The following is a 19,960-nucleotide window of genomic DNA, read 5'->3' as shown; positions in this document are numbered from 1 at the left end:
TGAATTGCTCATATATGTTTTGCTTCAAGGAAACACATTTAGGGAGTTGTGAAGAAAGTGTTGCTTCAAGAGTTATTTCACCATCACCGTCCCCTACACGGACAGGATGAAAGTAAAAGAAACTAGATGTACTAAAGTACATATGCTTGTTGAGTCATGCAGGATTTGTAGACAGCAGCAGCAGTGTAATTTAGTATCACCACAGATCATTTAGTTTCACTTGCTTTGAATTTGAACACAGGTTGATTCTTTCTTAAACAAGACACACCTTGTCTTGTCTCTTGCATAACCGCTATACAAACAGAAGTCAGCACACTGATCGTTTCATCATGTGCCTGAGACCTGCCACAAAGACTGTTATGCAATTTTTTCCCCAGCCACAGGAATAACACTTTCCGCCTTTCAAATTGTCATTTATTACCCGTACAACTGCGGGAGTACTATATATTATGAACAATTCTTCTGCATTTGCATCACATATTGCTGAAACTGCTGTCTCCAAAGGATTTGATGTGGTTATGACTTTTGGAGGAATAGAGTGCCCCTGGCTAAAAGCATTGGTCGATTTAAGTTTGACAGAAGGAAGACAGATATGTCTTTACAGACAAAACTAACAAAGGATATAGAGCTTGGCTGTGGACAAAGGGAGATGCTATGTTATTACCTGGGTTGGCCTTGATCAGGAAGGAGTCATCTAGATGGTAAAAGGTTGTAGGTTGTAGGATAAATATACTCCTCTTGCAGCTTTGGAAAGCAACAAATTCAATTCATACAACCTGTGAGTTAGAGATTTTTTATATTTCTTTAGTGACCAGACTTCGTCATATGTTCAGTGGCACCACTAACTGGGATAGATTAGTGGTCAGGATGGTGACCACACATGCTCAAGTGGCTCAAGGACAGACTTCATTACAGACTTGAACAATGAGTCATTGGGTCCCTCCAGAGACAACATAGTCAGATAGTACATAGAAAATGTATTTATCATTTGACCGTATAAGTGAAATATAATATAAATGAATATTAGTATAAAGTATTGCATATTAAAAGTAGCTATTGCTTAGGATAGGATTATGTGTTGCATTTACCAAGTTAAACTATGTCGTAATAAACAAGTTTTAAATGTTGATTTTTCTTCCACATCTCCTCTTGGAACAAGATGTTTTGTGACATGGACACATCAGTTAATTAATCTCAGTTTAATGCGTAATGAGTAAAACAAAATCTGCAGGTATCTCAGATAGATATGAAGCTAACTATCAATGCATTAAACTTCATCAATTGTGTTTTTAAAACTCAACAAAATGAGCCCTTGCAACTGAATGATCAACATACAACTCTGCAGATATTTGCAGCTCAGTAAAGTAAAGTGAAAGGAAGACAGCAGCCACATGAACTTCACATAGCTGAATGAGTATTGACTTACACTCATGGTCAAATGATTTAGTGTAAATATTAACAGTAACATGAATCAGTAACAACTGAGTACTGTCCCATTTACAAATGATGTTTTGCCGTTATTTTGGAAGGAACATGTTCCATGGTCCCTCCAACATTATGAATTACATCACTAGGGGGAGCCATTGCACAACATTGAACTAGTTGTGCAATGTAATCAGCCTATTCTAGTCATGGTTTGAATCACATCTGAATCTTAATGTGCTGACAGTCCTGTGGTCGTTTGCTGCCAGCACTGTCAATCCCTGCTCACCTGACTGCCCACATCGACAGGCAGCACTGAGACCATCCTCTCCCCTTTCCTCTTCACCCTGTACAACTCTGACCTCTGTCCTCTGCAGAGGTTTCCACACACTGCAGTAGTGGGGGATATCAGAGGTGGACAGAGAGAGTACAGAGACCTGGTGGATTCATTGGTTTAGTGGTGTGGAAGAAACCACCTGCTCCTCAATCTCCCCAATACAGTCAACAGCAGACATTTTGACTTTTCATAACTGGAAAAGCACAGGTTAAACAATGACAGTGAGCAAGCGTGGAACTAGTTTACCTAATTGGAATACAGCCACCATTATGTTATTAATGACACTCCTGTGCTACTCCACAGCAGGTTTCACTTGTTATGGTAACAGAAGCACAGGTGTAACTAACAACATGTTTCTGTTCTATTCAAGTGTAATAATAAAACAGTGTGACAGACGGCTGCTGGCAGCTAGATGGAATTCAGCTAATAATTTTATGACTTACTCTTATTTGTTTCCTACTGTGAAATAACAACTTATTTGTTCTAAGAGTCAGATGGTATTATTCTCAAGTGTTTGTTTCAAACTTTTAACTGTATTCAAATGATAGAGTTTGTGGCCTTTGTAAATGAGTTAGCGGTGGTTTCAGCACCTGTGTTGCCCTGCTCTGTAGCTCCACAGTCACCCTGCAGGGGCAGCACCGCGCCGTACCTCGGTTCCGGCCGCTTCCGGTCGGGACCAGAAGTTCGTCACCACTTGGCGACCGCTGCCATTTTGACGTTAGTAGGAAGAGCTGGGAAACTGCGTGTTCGTTTTTCACGGTCCTATTAACACATAAAAGATTTCATCATGGCTATGCAAGCAGCGAAACGCGCTAATGTAAGTCTGGGCGACTCGACTGGTGTATTCTGGGATGAATATATGTATTAGTATCACCGAGGATCGGCTAGGAGCTAGCGTTAGCATACAGTTAGCCAGTTAGCATGCTAACGCTATGAAAACAATCACACTTCCTATATAAAGCTTGCTTTGTATTGAGACCGCTTTCATTAGATGATATCACTAATAGATAGTACCACTCCTTGTGGTGTTTTATTTGGGAACATCCGCAGTCTGAAATCTGGATTTAGAAATGTGGGAACAGACGTTTATGTAAACAGTTTAACAGCCGAGCATCGAAGTTATTTGCTTGTTGTTTCTTCGATACAGCGCTTAATAATTCTATCCAGAGGCGGTGATCTGGCCTCTGGGAAATTGAAATCATCCGTCATATGAATATGATAACTTAGGACACTTCAAAAAGAATCTAGTCACTGATAGTTTGATCTATGTGTGACATTTAAGTTGAATAGCCGTTGTACTGGTCGTGACGTCTGGTTGGTTTTTCAAAGGTATATATTGAACCATCACTGATACCATATTATTTTATTTGACAATATGTTGAACTTTTTCTTGCAGATACGATTACCTCCGGAGGTGAACAGGATCCTGTACGTCAGGAACCTTCCTTACAAGATCACAGCTGAGGAAATGTATGATATCTTTGGGAAATATGGACCAATACGACAAATCAGAACGTAAGTCCTTATACCCTGCAGATTTCTGGATTTCCATTGCCCAATATGAGCCAGTGAGACACGTATATACACTAGGGTCCATTCATGTGTGTACAGAGATGTGTAGGTGTGTAGTTCTGATCTGTTACTTGTCATCTTAATGTCTGACAATGACTATAAAAATCCTCAGGTCGAAGATTGCATATGAGAAAATTAATTAGACTGGTTTTCATGTGTAATCAGCTTGGGCAGTGTACATAGAGCCATACAAACAACCTCTATGAATCTGATTCCATTTAAGTTTTTCATTACCAGTCAAAAACTTAAATTGATCCTTTGCCCTAGAAAGAACCCCCTCCCTGTCAGGTTTTGGAGGTGCATGTTAACGGATCACTTTACGTCTCATCAGATTGATGAACTTGACCAATTTGTGCTGGGAAAACAGGGAAACCATCAGTGATGTGAATTAAAACTCAGGTGTAGATGATGCTGCACATATTTTGTGCCATATACCTATAACATCTTAATAAAAATAGATTATAAACTGCTTTGGTTCCATGAAAATATCTTTACTGTTGTATACACACACTTAACTTTGACTTAAACAGTTGTTCGGACCCTGATCATTATGAACTTATCATCACTTTCTGTGTTTTTTTGTTTTTCTCTCTCTTCTCAGAGGAAACACACCTGAAACAAGAGGAACAGCTTATGTAGTGTATGAAGATATCTTTGATGCCAAGAACGCCTGTGACCACCTGTCAGGCTTCAACGTCTGCAACCGCTACCTGGTGGTTCTCTACTACAATGCAAACAGAGTATGTATAAGCATGACAGTGTCTGTGTGTGGATATGGTGGGCACACATTGGAATATGGTTCTAAACTTTAGACTTCTAGACTAAAATATTAGTTTGCAAATGAAAAGAGAAGAGGTTTTAAATATTTAGAAAATCTGAACACAATACACACTTGCAATTTTTGTTTTATCTTCTCTCTTTTCAGGCTTTCCAGAAGATGGACACAAAGAAGAAAGAGGAGCAGTTGAAGCTTCTAAAGGAGAAATATGGCATCAACACAGACCCTCCAAAGTAGAATCCTGGGGAAATCCTCTCACCCCACCCCTGCCACCCCCACTCCCTTTTCCCCCACACCATATTTTTTTTCAGTCTGTACAAACTTCACATATTGTTGTTCGACTTTACATTTTTGTTATGTTCCTGTCAAAGTGATTGACAGCTATAACAAACAAGTTTTACCAGGATTTAGGTAGCGACTGGTCAACCTATTCACCCATGATTTCTTCATTGGCTTTTTTTTGTCTCATTTCTACAAACATAATTTAAAGCTAACCATGGTCTGCAGTGAGATATGAATTTGAGTTGATCAGTCATGACTGTGTAAAGTGTAAGGTTTCTGTAAAATAAATGTTCCTTTTCTAAAAGCTTGTCTCCTCCCTTGTATATACTGTAGATGTAATGTAATGGAAGTGCTGCTCTCTGTGTGAACCCTTTTAGATCAATAGACAGAAAGCATTTACCGCATTTGCACAGTGGTTAGGGGTCATCCTATTCTTAAGTTTGCCTGAGGCTTTAAATGGCATGTGATGGTGCAGTCTCTGGGGTTTTAGTTTGGAGCTTTCTGTTTATGTGTGTGAGGACACGAACCTCTACGTGAACCTGATGCAATCAGTGGTTTTGTGCCCGAGAGTCTTGGGTAAACATTATAGGCTTTCTTAATCATTAACCCTGAAAGGTTTTAGCATGTCCTGTAAAACTGTTTTCCTACCTGTTACGGTTTCAGTCAGTGTAAACCCACTTGAAAAACAAACATGTTTCCATAGAGAAATATGGAGAAGAAGAACACCACTGTTACAGAAAATAAAAACAAAATCTTTGTCTCAACAGTGACCTCTCGTGGTTGGACGGGGACATTATTCCAGAAATGTGTCCTCCAGTAAGTAGTGCATTGGTTCAGCCTACCGTAAGTATTGCAGGATAGTCATATATGTATATTATCTGTTGCACTGGGAATCAACAAATTCTTTTTTTCTTAGAGTTAAGTATCATATATATATCAGTTGTGAGAATTTGCTGCTTTTTTGTATCAAATCATAGTAAAGTGAATATCTGTGGGGTCTGGATAGATGGGTGGACAGCAAGATTTCTGAAGATGTCCCTTTTTTATACATTCTATGGCCTGATTAATAGATGAATTGAGAAAACAACTGGCAGACTCAAAACAAGTGACTTTGCAGGAAACCATTGTTGTTTATAAGTTAGCCAACATGCCAAACTACTGGATAATTCAAATATGACTACACATTGGTGAGTTGCAGATCTTTAGTATATATAGTAGTTGCAAAATTAGTATGCTACTCGCTAACCTGGATATACAGTACGCACACCTACCAAGTGTCAGTCAGTTGTAACACCTTAAATTCATCTGTTGCCATAGCAATTGCAGGGGATGTAGTTAGCAAGCAACCAGAAAAGTCAAAATAACTGCCTTAAACTATGGTTGAAATAGTCAGCTAATAGTAATTGATAAACATTAGCCAAATTAGCCAAAATTGAAAAATTATATTGATAATAAATAAATAAATATTGGTTGACAAATATTGGTTGAAATCGATAGCTAAAACTTAAATTTCAATTGTATGAATTATCATTGACAAAATCCACCTTTTTGTTGTGTTACTGAACATACACTGCACTGAAATGGGCTGTTGGGCTATTCAGGAAGTGGAGCTACGTCAGACAGAAAAATGCTGGGAACCACCGTCCTACAGGTTTATGTCTGCATGTGATGTTGCTTGAAACGATGTTTTGCTGAGTTATCAGACCAGACGAAAGCCCATAGAGTTCCTTTTATTAGATTAAATCACAACACAGGGAGTAGTGCAGCCATGTTGTCAGGGACACAATACATGCTACAAAAGAATCCTTGTACACGGTTGCCTTTGCTTACATTTGGTATCTCGATAGCAATAATAGGGTTGTATTTAGAAACACTGTCTGGCCAAAGATGTTCATGTAAAGAAGTTCAGATTACAAACTTGACAGGGACAAGCCACACTGCTGAGAGATGACGATGGACTGGTATGCTCGCTCTTTATTGTAATACTGTCTGTTATGACATATCACATCTCATTTATCCCCCTCTAGCTTTTAAAACACTGGTAATATTAATAAAGGTTTGGAAAGTGTCTGTGTGCGGTGCTTTCAGACAGGGCCAGGTAAACCTATTTCAAGACACAGGTCAGCTTACAGGTTATTTCTGAATCATTTCTAGGAGGAACCACGCTTCACTGAACTTCTCTACATTTAGTATTCATTAGTACGTGTACAATGTGTGAGAGAAGGGAGTAAAAAAGTACAAAAGATTGACTGATTGAGAGAAATACTTTGAAGGGGGGGGTTGGGGAGGGTGAATTGTTCAAACTACTTAACACATGGCTTTACAGTAAGGGCTGTCCTCTAGTAGTTACAGTGTGTAATGAAACGCCATTCACTGCTCCTCTCACTGCTTTAACACTCATTTACTTCCACTGAAAAAGACAAACAAGAAAGTTAAAATGCTGCACTGGCCTTTACTTCTGCTCTTCTTCAACACTCAAAGAGTCTTAACAAAAAACTCCTGGATTCATCGTATTGATATGCAGCCTGCAGGCTAATTGGAAAATAGTGGGTGTGATGGTGACACATAAAGTTAAAATTAAGTTTGATAACAATGCTCTCCAACTATAGATGAATACTTTGTCTTCTTTCTAATGTAATCTAACTCCAGCTAATGCAAGCTTTATTCATTCTCCAGAGAATCCTGATTTAAATGATTGATCTAGTTCGCCTCCAGTCCATTTAGCTCTTTTTTTTTTTTTTTTTTTAATCTCTGATACTGTCTAAAAATGATTTATTCCTCCACTTTCAACATCTCCTAATTTAATTCAATAATGAGATAGTGTGTTTTTAAATGCAGGGGCAGGGATTTAGTTCTTAGCAACATATACTACAGCTAATCTACAAGGAAACATGCTCCCACGGTTAAAGCAGTCAAAACAAAACGCCTCGACAGATCACAAAAGTTACATCCCATACGACGATACCTGTAGAAGGACCTGCTGCAATATGATTTTTTTTTTCCCCCTTTCTATTCAATAAGAATCTTTTCTCACATTTTTTTCCCCTCCAAGTGTCACCGCACTGCTTCAGTAAGGCTTTCTGTCTTCGATTACAGGATGCAAAATGAGGAGCTTTTTAAGGCAGAACCTAAAGGCATGCAAATTAACTACATTTACATTTTTTTATTTTCATTTTACCGACGGTACAAGCATGTTTTGGAAGGAAAAGTTGGACAAACGCTAATCCATCTCTTGTAGAGCTAATATTTGAGACGATGGATAGCACACTGTGTCGTATTGGAGGCAGATACATTATCATAGGAATTTGGTTCGGTTGACGTTACTCAGTATTATGAAACACATACAGCTAGCATCAGTAAACTCGGAACAATAAATAGAGTAGCGGCAAATTCAACGTAGCACATCACTGATGCGCAAGCTCCAGTAGAGTGAAACTTTATGGAAAATACTTTGCACACTTCACATTTTGGCAGTTGATCTTTAAATAATTTAAATATATATTCATATTTATATATCTATATATATATTATTTGTGCGAGGTGTTAATATGTAGTGAGAGACTGTGTGTGCGTGTGTGTGTACTGTCAGTGTGTCTGTCTGTGGTGTAAGTGTGCACCCGCGCTCTTGCACCCGCACACTCTTGTATGTTGTGTGTAGATCTTTTTATAGCAAATAACATTCTCATGCACACGAGTGTTTCAAACACAAGAAGCAGATCCATTGAAAGGTAGTCCAAGCATATATTTTTTTTTCAGTGGAAATAGCTGCAAACTGAATGGAACATGAAATTCTTTCTGTGCAGTCCGTGGCGGCTGGTGGAGCGCTCCGCTCGCCCTCCGGCCTATTTCTGAAGGTCACACTGCAGCAGTAATACGATGGACGGGTCGCTCTTGGCCGCCTCTTTGAACTCCTCCAGCGTGATCTGGTCGTCGTTGTTCTTATCCATCTTGGAGAAGATCTTGTCCACCCTCTGCTCGGGCGTCAGGCCGTCCTCGTTCATCTTCATCATGATCACTGTGCCCACCATCTTGTAGATCGCCTGCAGGGGGAGAAAGAGGACAGCAGTTTTTTTTAAAAGGGATAGGGAACATCTCTTAGTCTCTTAATGCATCCACATTTCCTTCACTTGTCTCTTCAATATATTTTTCCGTAACATATTTAGTGAAATGAAATGTCCTGATCTTTTTTTTTTCCTATGTTCTCTTTTCTGACTTTTTTTTACCTTTATTATCGCTGCAGTGAGAGAGAGAAATGAAAGTTGGGGAGAAAGAGAGAGAGAGGGAGGATGACATGCAGCTAAAGGCCGCTGCAGTTAGGACCAAGCACTAATAATGTCACCTCTACCGGGTGAGCCACCAAGGCGCTCTGAAATGTCCTTTTCTCAAACCCTGATCAGCTGTTAACTGCTCTGCAGCACCTTGGAGTTACATTTGCATAGATACTGTGATGTACATGCTGTATATAACAACAGTGCACAGCAACTACAGTAACTTTTTTTTTTAATGTCGCCCAACATGACTAAATAAAATATGAACTATCAATCTCTCCATGCTTCCCACTGACAAGCATGAAAAAGCTTTGATATGCATCTATAGTGTGCAGAGATACATCCAACCAGTTTGCAGTTTCACTACTCAAATGCTAATATACATGAGATATTGACTCTTTTTCTATAAAACTAATCACTGAAATCCATCTACATGTATTGACATTCTGTCTCTAAAAGCATTACTTAATAATCGCAAAAATAGCTTCAATGTGTTGGAGAAATGTGAATATATCTCACATTAGGGCTGGAAAATAACTCAAAATATTATTGAAATTCCAATATGAGCAAGTGCAACATCTAAATTGCAGGAGCTGCAGTTTTTTTCTTTGATAAAAGAAAAATGTGTCACAAAAAGCAATAAATGAAGAAGCACTGGGCTACCAATCACATTCCCCAGACTTAAAGGAACATGCTTGTTTGGTACAAGACCTAACAAAAACCACATCATCATCACTATTATTATATTTTTTTCAGTTAAAATGAAATGTAGAAATGACCACTCCTTCTGAAATAATGACTCATATCGTACTCGCTATATGTGCCAAAATAATCGCAATGTGTTTTATTCTGTATATCGTTCAGCTCTACCTCACATCAAAATATACTTTCTACTAAAGATACAGTGGCTTCTGCATCACATGAGAGTGAATAGAAATGAAGTTGGTAGACAAGAAAAATTTTATTGCTGAACAACAAAAAGTCTCTCCTCTCTCCATGAGACAGGTTAAGGGGAAATGGCAGATCATAAATAATTCAATAAGAGAACTGGGATGAACCCAGAGTGAAGGCCAGGGCGCAGGTTTCTGACTTCCTCAAACAAAAGTACCTGTAATTCTGGATGAGTCATCTCTAAACAGGCACTTTTGCCTCTTGTTGCTTGTTTCGTATTATTTGTGTATATGAATAATCAGTGTCTTGTCAGGCCCTGCAGGCTCAGCTCTCTGCTGTACAACCTTTAACTAAAAAAATAAAAGTGCTGCTTCCCTGTGACTCAGCAGGTTGTAGAGGAAACGAGGCATGTGTCAATGAATCACATGCTCACCCACTGTAGCCACCAAACAACCAGGGAGCTTTAAAAATAATATTGCATGTTATAAATGTAAGAACTGCAGCCAATAACTGGTGCTTTTAACTGAAATATATGGATTTTATTGCATCCTAATTGAGAAAATATTGAATATAATGATCTCCTTTAGATAGATGTAACACATGTAAAATCAGTGCAGTATCTCTTGCTGTGATACCTCGATGATCTCCAGCATCTCCACTCGTGTGATCTTGCCGTCCCCGTCCAGGTCGTACATGTTGAAGGCCCAGTTGAGTTTCTGCTCGAAGCTGCCTCGTGATGTGATGGACAACGCACAGATGAACTCTCTGAAGTCGATGGTTCCGTCGCCGTTCTTGTCGAAGGTCCTGAAGGCGTGCTGGGCGAACTTAGACGCGTCACCGTAAGGGAAGAACTGGAATGAAAAAGAAAAAAGATGGAAACATAAGTACAGTCTTTCAGTGGTAGAGTTGCCTAAAATCTGACCATGATAAAAAAAAAAAAAGAAAGTTCATCCAAACCAAAAGAATGTAGGAAACTTAAAAATGTCACTGTCCATGTTCTTTAGACTTCTTTCCAAGTAGTGGTGAAACCTAGCTTTAAACTGTTCCTAAGAATCATAAGTTTGATTCTCTCACTGATGCAGACACCAACCAAAGGGAACGTCAGCAAGTATATAAATAATGTGATAACAAATGTGGTTATTTGCAAAATATAATTTGCATTAAAGTCAATGGACATTCATTACCTACATTAATTAAATGAAGTCCGATTTCCCATTTTCAACCATTGCTTGTGAATGTTTACATAAGCAGTCAAAACGTCATATACATCTTACAGGTTTGTTGTACAGTTGGTTACCTTGGGAAACCTGTCACTTGCAACCATCTACACTCTTTCCAGAGGGACGCATATGAATTTCTAAAATAGGCAACAACAATTCCACTGTTGTCTCTATTGATCCCTGAAGGGAAGCTGGCGTCTCCCTGAGGCCCCTACACAGGAAGGTCAGGGTCACAGACACACAGCAGCCAGGAGCTGGTGCAGCCTTTCATCTGCTCGGAGAAACTTTCACACACTGAATACGTCCTGACACATGTGACTTGAATGTGAGTCGTCCAGTTAAAGGACCTTCTCCCTCAAAACTTCACTTTGCAGTAGTTTCCTGTTCCTGTGTCTGTGCACAAAGTTCACTTATAAACTGTGTACGTGTTTTGTGAATCTTAACGGATACACGGGAGTCATCTTGAGGCTACATAAATGCTAAAAAGGTTGGGGGTGGGTTTCATCAGCTCATATTCCTGCTGTCATATTAATTTTTGATGAATTGTAATGACTTTGTAGCCATCTTGGTAGCCTAGTGCCTGCAAAGTGACTTTCACATTAGCCTCAGCTGCACTTTGTGATAACTGCTAATTAGCAAAGGTTAGCATGCTAACAAACTAAAATCAGATGGTGGACATGGTAAACATCACCTTCAAAACATCACCATGTTGGTGTTGTCTTTGTGAGGATGTTAGCTGAGCTCAGAGCTGCAGGCGAGGCTATAAACTCTTAGTCTTGTTAAATTTATTGTAAATTCAAGCCAGGTTCACAAGATTTTTCAAATATTTCAAACACTCCTTTGAGAAATGAATGAAAAAATCAAATCTAAACCAATAACAACTGTCAGAGATGTCACAAACTAGCAGTGACAAAGAAAAAGATCAAACCAAAATGTATTTGTCCTTTACAAATGGAGAATGGTGCTGCAAAAACAGATTATACTGGGCCTTGATCTGCTTCTGTCCAATGTTGCCAAAATCTGTGGCTCAGTCTGCTGTATAAAACTGAGTAAATGCTATGGATCGGCTTTTCTCAGTACTGGCAGAAACTTAAAGCTCCTCTGTGTGCATCCCAGCTCTACATGTACAGGAGATCAGAGGTTAATGCAGTAACTCTGCAGATGACCGCTGAGCCCCGGTTTGGCTCGTCAGCCACCGTAGACGATGAACCCCGTGGGCGGCTGCGAGAAGCCGAGCGATTCATCAGATGTAACCTTCCACTTGACCTCTCTGGTAAAAACTCTTAGAGCCGATGGGTAATCTAAGCTGAGCGAGGCTGCTCTCTGAGGACTTGTGTACACAAAAGAGAGCTGGTGTTGTAACGGCCTTCATCACGGAAATGGAGCAAACTGGAAGAGATATTATTGGTAAAATAAATAATATAACATCAACATCTTTATGAAGGACAGAAGTCACAAAGAAGTCACTGAAAAAGAGAGTCGGATGCTCCTGAACTTTGTGTTACCTGTCTGACTTTGTTTGCTCATATTCAGCAAATGCCGGAAACAAGTCATATGAAATAAGGACCTTATTCATTTTAATATTTCATCTGCCAGCAAATGCCAGCAGATCCTGCTCTTACTGACATTTGCAGGACTGAAAGAAGGAGAAGCAGCTGAGGAACCACACATTTTCGTATGAAAGTCAGGTTTTGTAAGTCGGGCCCTAAAAGGTTAAGTGTGGTTAATAACTAAAGATGTAACACTGTGCTTGACTCGACCCACTCCTGGAATCTCTACTGCTGAACTATCTTAAAGCCGCATTAGCTGACTTTTGGCTTCTTGAGAGCAGCGTAAACACACTGTAATCCCAACACTGACATATTATTATCACCTGATACAGAGGATATGGCTAACGTGATGGCTAAGGATATGGCTTTTTAGTCGAGCTGAGACAGAACAACATTAGTATTAATTTTGAGTTGTGCTGAGACCCCCTTAAAGTGATAGTTTGGGTTATTTGATGTGAGGTTGTGTGAGGTCATAACTACAGTGCAGACTGTATTACTCCACAGATCAGCTGTTTGAGTCAGACAGAGCTACCTGTAGGTGCACTTGTGCGTGATGACTCCATCCACAGCAACAAATCACTTAGCTTCTGTGTCTCCTGTCTGCTTCTCCAAACTGGGAGTGTGCTGATAATAATGTGCTGTGGATAATACATTGATTATAGATAAGTATCTCACACAACCCCACATCAAATAACCCAAACTATCAACTTAAAGATCGAAGTTCCTTTGAGCTTTATTTCAGTTTCCATCAAACTCCAGAGGGAAATATTTGTTTCTTTCGTAGCTACATGCTCCACCATGTTCACCAGCTGGATGCCAACTTTGTCAGCTGTTTAGTCCTGCACATGTAGCGGACAGTGCGTTTTTAGAGCTTTTTCACTTCCTGCTGTGTCTGGAAATGTTGATGAGAGTAAATCGAAACAGTAGAGTTGTGGCCCTTTAAACCAAAACAATACATTTCTGAGAACCTCTCAAGCTGAAGGGGGTCGGGTGATAATTTTACGCGGGTTTGTCACTATGAGAGACAACTATTACGTTACACATCATCATTTGATCCATTATTAATGCAAAAAATAATGATCATAGCAGCTTTACTCTCCAAAAATAAGCCAGAACTTTCAAAGCAGTTGAAAAAAACAATCCACTGCAGCTTCAGTAAGCCATCAGAGGAGGCACGTGTGCTTTTGTTTTAGCCGCTACAAGGCTGTTCTACACTGTGTCCTTGCCCGTGAGCACAGCAGACAGGCTCAAACACAGAAAAAGGCAAGGACGCTGCCCTGGCCTCTCCTAAGAGCAACAGCCCCGGTACGCACAAACTGTCTGGAGTCATGGGTTGGGGGGGGGATAGAAGCCATGAATCTTAATGGGAAAGGAGAGAGTGCAGTGGATGGGAGAGGAAAGAGAGAGAACGTGGAGGAGGATAAGGAAGACAGGGTGAGACAGAGAGAGTGAGTTCAGGTTTCAAAGCTGGTCATCTGCAATAAGGTCCCACCCATGTAGATTCTGCTGCAGTAGCAAACCCATCAGACTGCAGAGAGCAGTTAACAGGCAGAGGAGACGGAGGGCAGAGCATGAATGAAAACAGGAAAGAAAGGATGGAGCTGACTAAAGTAGGAGTGACAGAGAAAGTGTTAGAGGGAGTGTGACGGCAATGGAGCTCAGTTTCCCCCAAGTCCAGGTCCCGATCTGTTCTCCTGCTCAGGAAAAGCAAAACTAATTTGAGGAAGGAACCTGCCTTGGGACAAAGAGGGGTGGGGGTGGGGGAGTGGGTTGGCTGGCGTGAATCTGCCAGGATGAACGGGACGCTGCCCGACACTTTCTGCACAAATGCGACGTGGTTTCCTTCCCACGAGCGCTGCCTCCTGCCTGTCCCCGTATGGCCCAGCCTCGGCTCATCTGCCTGGGCCTGAAGGAAGGAGGAGGCACGTGGACCAACAGGACGGGATGGACGTGGGAAGGAAAAGTTGAGAGTTGGGAGAGAGGAGGGGAGGAAGAAAGGTGTCAGAGAAGGGAAAGGGGAATGTTTAAGGGAGGAGGGAAGAGAAAGCCACTGCGGCTCTTTGACAATCTGGCAAGTTATGAAACACTTTGTTATGTAAAAGTGGAGGGAGGAAAGAAAGACAGAAAGAAAGTGGGGCAGGGGGATGAGACTGAAATTCCTCCTTTCAAGTTTCACATCATCTTTCCTGCCTCTGTCACATGTAGAAGCATTGTCAGATGGAGAGCAAATAGAAACACACAGCAGCTGTTGAGGATGAAAAGCAAAAACCTTCACTAGGTGGCACACAATTACCGTTGAACAACCGCAACGACCCAGTCGGGACTCGGCGCTCCTGTTTCCTCGCCTTTACAGCCATGGATATTAGGCTGTTAACATTTCCATTAAGTCTTATTCCTCTCCTGATTTGCCTCCCATTTGCCATCATGGCTGTTTGATATGGCTGTTTGGAGCCGGCCATCAAAGGACAGGCTGAATGCCAGACTGTTCCTGCCCACTCAGGGTAGAGCCAGGCGGACAGGCACAGCTGGCTTCATAAAGGCTAATATTGCTGTGTTAGTGTGTGTCAGTGAGTGTATTCTGTCAAACAGATACCCAACACACACACACACACACACACACAAAACCCAAAACATGCTGCTGTTAAATGGAACATTAAAGCCTTGATAATCAGCCGGCAAGCTGGCACGACAGAGAGGCAGGAAAATAAAAAAAGAGAGAATGGGAGAGAAATAGTGCGACAGAGAAAGACACACTTAAATGAAGCCTGTTTCAAACTAACAGAGCGGTGACTGACGGCTAGATCATGGAGCAGATGAACATTACAGCCATTCAACAGAGATCCTCGAGCTCGTCACTAACAAGCGACTCGGGGTCGGTCTGAAAATAACGTCCGAAGTTAGGTAACAGCGGCGTCCGATCCAGATTTGTGTTTGTGTGTTGCCCGGCCCGTGCTGCCAGCTCCTCAGATAACAGTTAAGCTGTACAGACATCTTGCAGCTTAAAAGCTTCCAGTGATGAGCTCGCGAGGGTCAGGATTTAAACGCGATGAAGATTTATTTACTAAATGCACACATTCTGTTGCAGTTTGGGAGCGGCATGTAACTGGATTACTGTTATCAGAGTACCAGAGAATAATTTAAACAGTGGTAGATGTAAGCCCTCATGAGTGAAACTGATCTGAAACAGCTCACAGCAGTCTGATACATGTTGTTTGAGGGCCTCTCCCCTCACACCCTGCTGTCAAAAAGCAGCATCGCTCAGCTTTATTTGCTCTTTGGTTCATTAACTTATAATTACTCGTCATTTTCATTTTCATTTTATCTGTTTATTGTTTTATCATTTAATTAATTTGTTATTTTGTTTACAAAATGATAATATCACTACTTAGAGATTAGCAGAGGCAAATGGTTTATGTAGAGATGTAATCTTTTGATCTGCTGACTGGTGCACAAGCCTGGAGATAACATGACATCTTAGACGACTTAGAACTGAAAGTTATGACCAGTCACCACTTAGACTTAAGCCCTATATTTGTTGTGCCTGTGTGTGTGTGTGTGTGTGTGATTATTCCGTCACTGATAACTATTCCTCTGTTAACAAGATAAAACAATTATGTGCGAGTATGACCTTTCCCGGCTTCTGTAAAAAAACAACGATGGCAGTACACCTCGTTCACAGAATAAATAACAAAAGAGCATTAAGACGATAAAGGGTCATCCGTGACTATCCGGGCAGTTCACACATAGAGAGGCTGTATTTGCAATCATCGGACAGAAACGCCTCCAGGCTCCTGATTGTGCTCAGATTCTCCAGCTTCTTTCTGCTTGTTTGCAGGTCGAAGTTTGAGTGAAGTGTGTTGCTTAGCAACAGTCGCTTCACTTCGCGTGTATTCACGTGGACGCCCATCATGAAACCAGCTACCACCGCGGCCAGTCCATGGATGTGTTATAAGATAAGGTCTTATAATACATCCATGGGTCAGTCAGTGGACCCTGCAGTCTGTTTGGTGCACGCCAAGCCGGTGCATATCTGTCCATTGAGGAAGACTGCAAGTTGCGGTTGAAAGGTCTGGAAAAACTATTAAGTTTTAGCAGGATTTTTGTCAAATTTATGTTTCTAAAGTGAATAAATCATTTACTTTCAAGATAAACTCAAAAGTCTTTACTGCATAATGACACAGACGGAAGCTACTGTTCTGCACTCAGAGAACATTACATCACATTAAGTAGTAATCCATAGGACTTATCCATCCACTAGGTGGCGGAAACGCATCATGAGCAGCTTGTTTTTGTATAAGACAATGTATAACCTCAGCTCCATCTATAATAAAAGTCTTAATTTGAACATTTTCACAGTTGCAAACACTGTTAATGTGTCTGTCTTGTTGTTAGTGGTCAATATCCATATTCAGATGGAAAACTTTCTCATACTAGGAGGAGGAAGGCTACTTTTTGGTGGCCTTGCTATCTTAGCCTCACATTTTCTATACTGTCTGCAGAAAATATATTTTTTTTCAAATGACAAAATTATTTTTTCATTTGGTTTGTACAAAGTTGTATAAAAACACTGCGTGCTAATACTTAAGCCATGATTAAGTTCAGTTCCTGTGTGTATCAGTACACATTTACAACATTTACAACACAGAAACAAACAATGAAAACTGCAACACAGAGAGACACCTGTGAATATAAAATATATTTAGTGGCTGTTGCTGAAAAAAAGTCAGACATGAACAGTATAAAAAATGGGTTTGATATCAGTAATATCTTAAGTTCCATGTAATAACTTTCAGGTTTTGATCCATTGATCTTATCTTGATCTAATAATATAATGAAGACCCAGAAGCGTCTCTGTATATTCCCACTGTCATTAATCAAACCTGACAACGCTGCAGACCTGCCTAAAGAGACCTGTCCGTGTCCACACTCTCTCCCAGAAGATGACCCTATGAGTGATCATTCATGCACTCACTCTCCCATAATGCCTCACCTGCACCACTGCACCAATGATACCACGCTGTCATGTGTTCCTCTGTTTTCCACTGATGGACTGACTCCAAATCTATCCATCTCCACATCTTTCTTCCTGCTGCTTCTATAGTCCAGAGACTCATGCTAAAAACATGAGTGCACACACACACACTACACACACACACACACTTTTGGGAGCCTCAGAGCTCATTTCTGCTTGGGTTCCCCTCTCCCTAAGCAATGTAGATCGTTCAATATTTTTTTTGCCTGTTGGATAAATGTTATTACCTGCAGGACTAGTGCCACAGAAAAATGAATCCTTCGCTGTTAACTGCTCAGCGACCACCAAAACTGGAACATCACAGAATAAAAAAACACAACAGAACAGATTCTATAAGAATTTATGGGCTAATATTTCCACTCAGCTTTCATTAAGGCCACAAGGTCATGTGTCCTCCTGCAGGATCCCGTGCACTGCCTCTGTTCTTATCAGCAACATGTAGCAGGTTTGCCATTGGCGATTCATCTCCCCAGCAGACAAGCACAGGTGCACAGGTCAGTCTGAGGCGATTATTTGCCCTTCAAAGCACCTGAGGTCTGTATCTTCCTCTTAGCCATACATTCAGAAATGAGACTTTAGCTTTGACTTGTTTCTCACGGATTCCGTCACTCCGCCGTGGCGCCGGAGGGCTGTGTACATAATGCCTTATGTTTCCTGCATCCCTTTGCTAACATTGCCAGATGCAGTCCAACCTATTTGGAGAAACACACTTAGCAGGACCTTGGGGTGACGGGACTGGCTGTCTCTGCATATGGCTGTTTACATTGCCTCATCAAAGCATCACTTAGATGCTGTTTCAGCGAGCAGATTGCGATGGCTTGAGATGGAGAGAGAGAGGAATACATACATAATCCATCGCTGGGGTATTTACAGTGTGTGTGTGTGTGTGTGTGTGTGTGTGTCTGCATGAGAGAGACTGACCCTGCGTGTGCTGTTACATAAACCCTCAGTGACATGCCAGGCAGCTACAGAAACTCAGCCAGAGCGCTGCTGTAGCTGCTACTGCTTCCAAGCCTCCAGGGTCTGCACAGATATGAAGCACGTACACACACACACATACATGCACACACACGCACACACACACACACACACACACACACATATGCACACACACATGCACACCATCCCCTCTGCTCTGTAAAATGCATTTTTAATCATCCTCTTGTTCCGCTCAGATAGGTGTCTGCTGTGATATCAGTGTCACCAAAGCTAAACGAGTTAGCGGTGATTCTTTTTTTTTTTAACAATAACTGCTGAAATAAACACATCACCTTGTTGTAATCTCATTAAACCTTATAAATAACCATGGTGACTTCAATATGTTACACAGCATGTTAAAAGTTCCTCTGTTCTCCTCCGCTGAGACTATTTGTGCTGCAGTAGCTTTTCAGTGGTTTTAAATCTTGCATGTATATAGTAGTTTTTATTGTTTTTGGTGGAGTATATCATTTCCTACGCATGAGGCATGTAGGGGAAATCAAACATTTTTATGTGGAACAGGGTGGGACACACAGGTAGACCCACCTCTTTTGCTTCAGTCTTTCATCTGGACTGAATTCTGATGCGCAAAATCACACAGTTCTCCAACGTCCAGCCAGTTTGAGAGCGGAGGTGTGGTTGACGTCTGATTCAGGAAATACTGTTTATTGATATTGTTGTTTTGCAAGGCTGCTGTAAATTCCAGGACAGTGACACAGGTTATGAGAGTAAAATGTCTGATAAGCTACAGTGTTACAGGCAGCTGTTGTTGCAAGATCCTGCAGATTGTGTTAACAACCTTAACCCGCACTATTTCCTGTGATCCTTGTTATGACTGCAGCCGCATCAGTTAAGTTACTGCTAATGAAAACCCAACAGTTCCTCCTGCTTCACATTAAAAGCACTCAGATGACAAAACACTGGGTGGCTTTCATTGTGAAGCCGTCACGGGAAAGACAATGTGTTGTCGCAGCAATTACGGCTGAGCAAGCGTTTTATCAAAACTCACTTTGTGCACGACTTGTCTGTGGATGAGTTTAATTTTGAAGGAGCAGCCACAATGAGCTTTTAGTTGAAGAGTTGTAGGCAACAGGTTGCACACCACCAACTCCTCAACCAGTTTAATGTCCCTGCTGTGGAGGAAAACTATGCACATGTGCAGTTTGAGATCAGATCAGTTCTTCATGGCTGTGATGATAAATAAAAAAAAGATTATTGACTGAATCAACATAAGCTGGTTTTGCAGATGCACTGGTTGCTCTTCTGTAATTCTGACAGAGTAGCTGCTCAACATGTGTTTGCTGCTGTATTAAACGGCACTTGCTGTTACCACGGTAACCACGGGTGTCACCAAGTCAACCAGGACTGAAATCATTCCAGGGTACCTTAACACCACGTCCACAGTACCAACGGATCCTGGTCCCAGTCTGTGGTCTTCATTATAACACAAGCTATTAAACAAATCCCAGTACCCTGGGAGACACCCCCAAAGTAAAAATCTAGGCATCGCAAATGGCTGCAACACATTGCTTCACAACGGGAGAGATACAGTACAATCTGATGGAGCTGTGCGGGTGGGGTGGGGTGGGGTGCCAGGGCGGGGGGCAGGAGTGTCAGTGGTCATGGGTGA

At 41.1% G+C, this 19,960-nt stretch overlaps 2 protein-coding genes across 3 annotated transcripts in view; one reads left to right on the top strand and one right to left on the bottom strand.

Annotated features, from left to right (window-relative positions):
* Positions 1-2,415: 2,415 nt before the first annotated feature.
* sf3b6 (splicing factor 3b, subunit 6) lies at positions 2,416-4,430 on the top strand. The gene is made up of 4 exons (XM_071478644.1): positions 2,416-2,576; positions 3,156-3,274; positions 3,933-4,071; positions 4,257-4,430. The coding sequence occupies exons 1-4, from the start codon at positions 2,547-2,549 to the stop codon at positions 4,344-4,346; spliced, it is 378 nt and encodes a 125-aa protein (XP_071334745.1). The 5' UTR covers positions 2,416-2,546; the 3' UTR covers positions 4,347-4,430.
* A 1,675-nt stretch (positions 4,431-6,105) lies between these two features.
* The window catches only part of vsnl1a (visinin-like 1a), a 40,773-nt gene continuing 26,918 nt past the window's right edge, over positions 6,106-19,960 (bottom strand). For both annotated transcript variants that reach the window (XM_071478642.1, XM_071478643.1), the window contains exons 4-5: positions 10,186-10,401; positions 6,106-8,431 (exon numbers count right to left, since the gene is read on the bottom strand). In XM_071478642.1, coding sequence (XP_071334743.1) covers positions 8,234-8,431; positions 10,186-10,401 — 414 coding nt within the window. In that variant the 3' untranslated portion in view covers positions 6,106-8,233. The remainder of the gene's footprint in view (positions 8,432-10,185; positions 10,402-19,960) is intronic.

Source organism: Trachinotus anak, unplaced genomic scaffold, assembly GCF_046630095.1.
Source record: "Trachinotus anak isolate AG129_WGS33_773 ecotype Australia unplaced genomic scaffold, CSIRO_AGI_Tana_v1 ptg000005l, whole genome shotgun sequence".
Taxonomy (NCBI): domain Eukaryota; kingdom Metazoa; phylum Chordata; class Actinopteri; order Carangiformes; family Carangidae; genus Trachinotus; species Trachinotus anak.
This window is presented reverse-complemented; position numbering and strand designations above follow the sequence as displayed.

What these genes read in the sequence shown, in the direction of transcription:
- sf3b6 (XM_071478644.1), top strand. Translation starts at nt 2,547, where the DNA reads ATGGCTATGCAAGCAGCGAAACGCGCTAAT. An exon ending in AAGCAGCGAAACGCGCTAAT is followed by an intron (nt 2,577 to 3,155) that starts GTAAGTCTGGGC and finishes TTTTTCTTGCAG; the next exon opens with ATACGATTACCTCCGGAGGT. An exon ending in TCTACTACAATGCAAACAGA is followed by an intron (nt 4,072 to 4,256) that starts GTATGTATAAGC and finishes CTCTCTTTTCAG; the next exon opens with GCTTTCCAGAAGATGGACAC.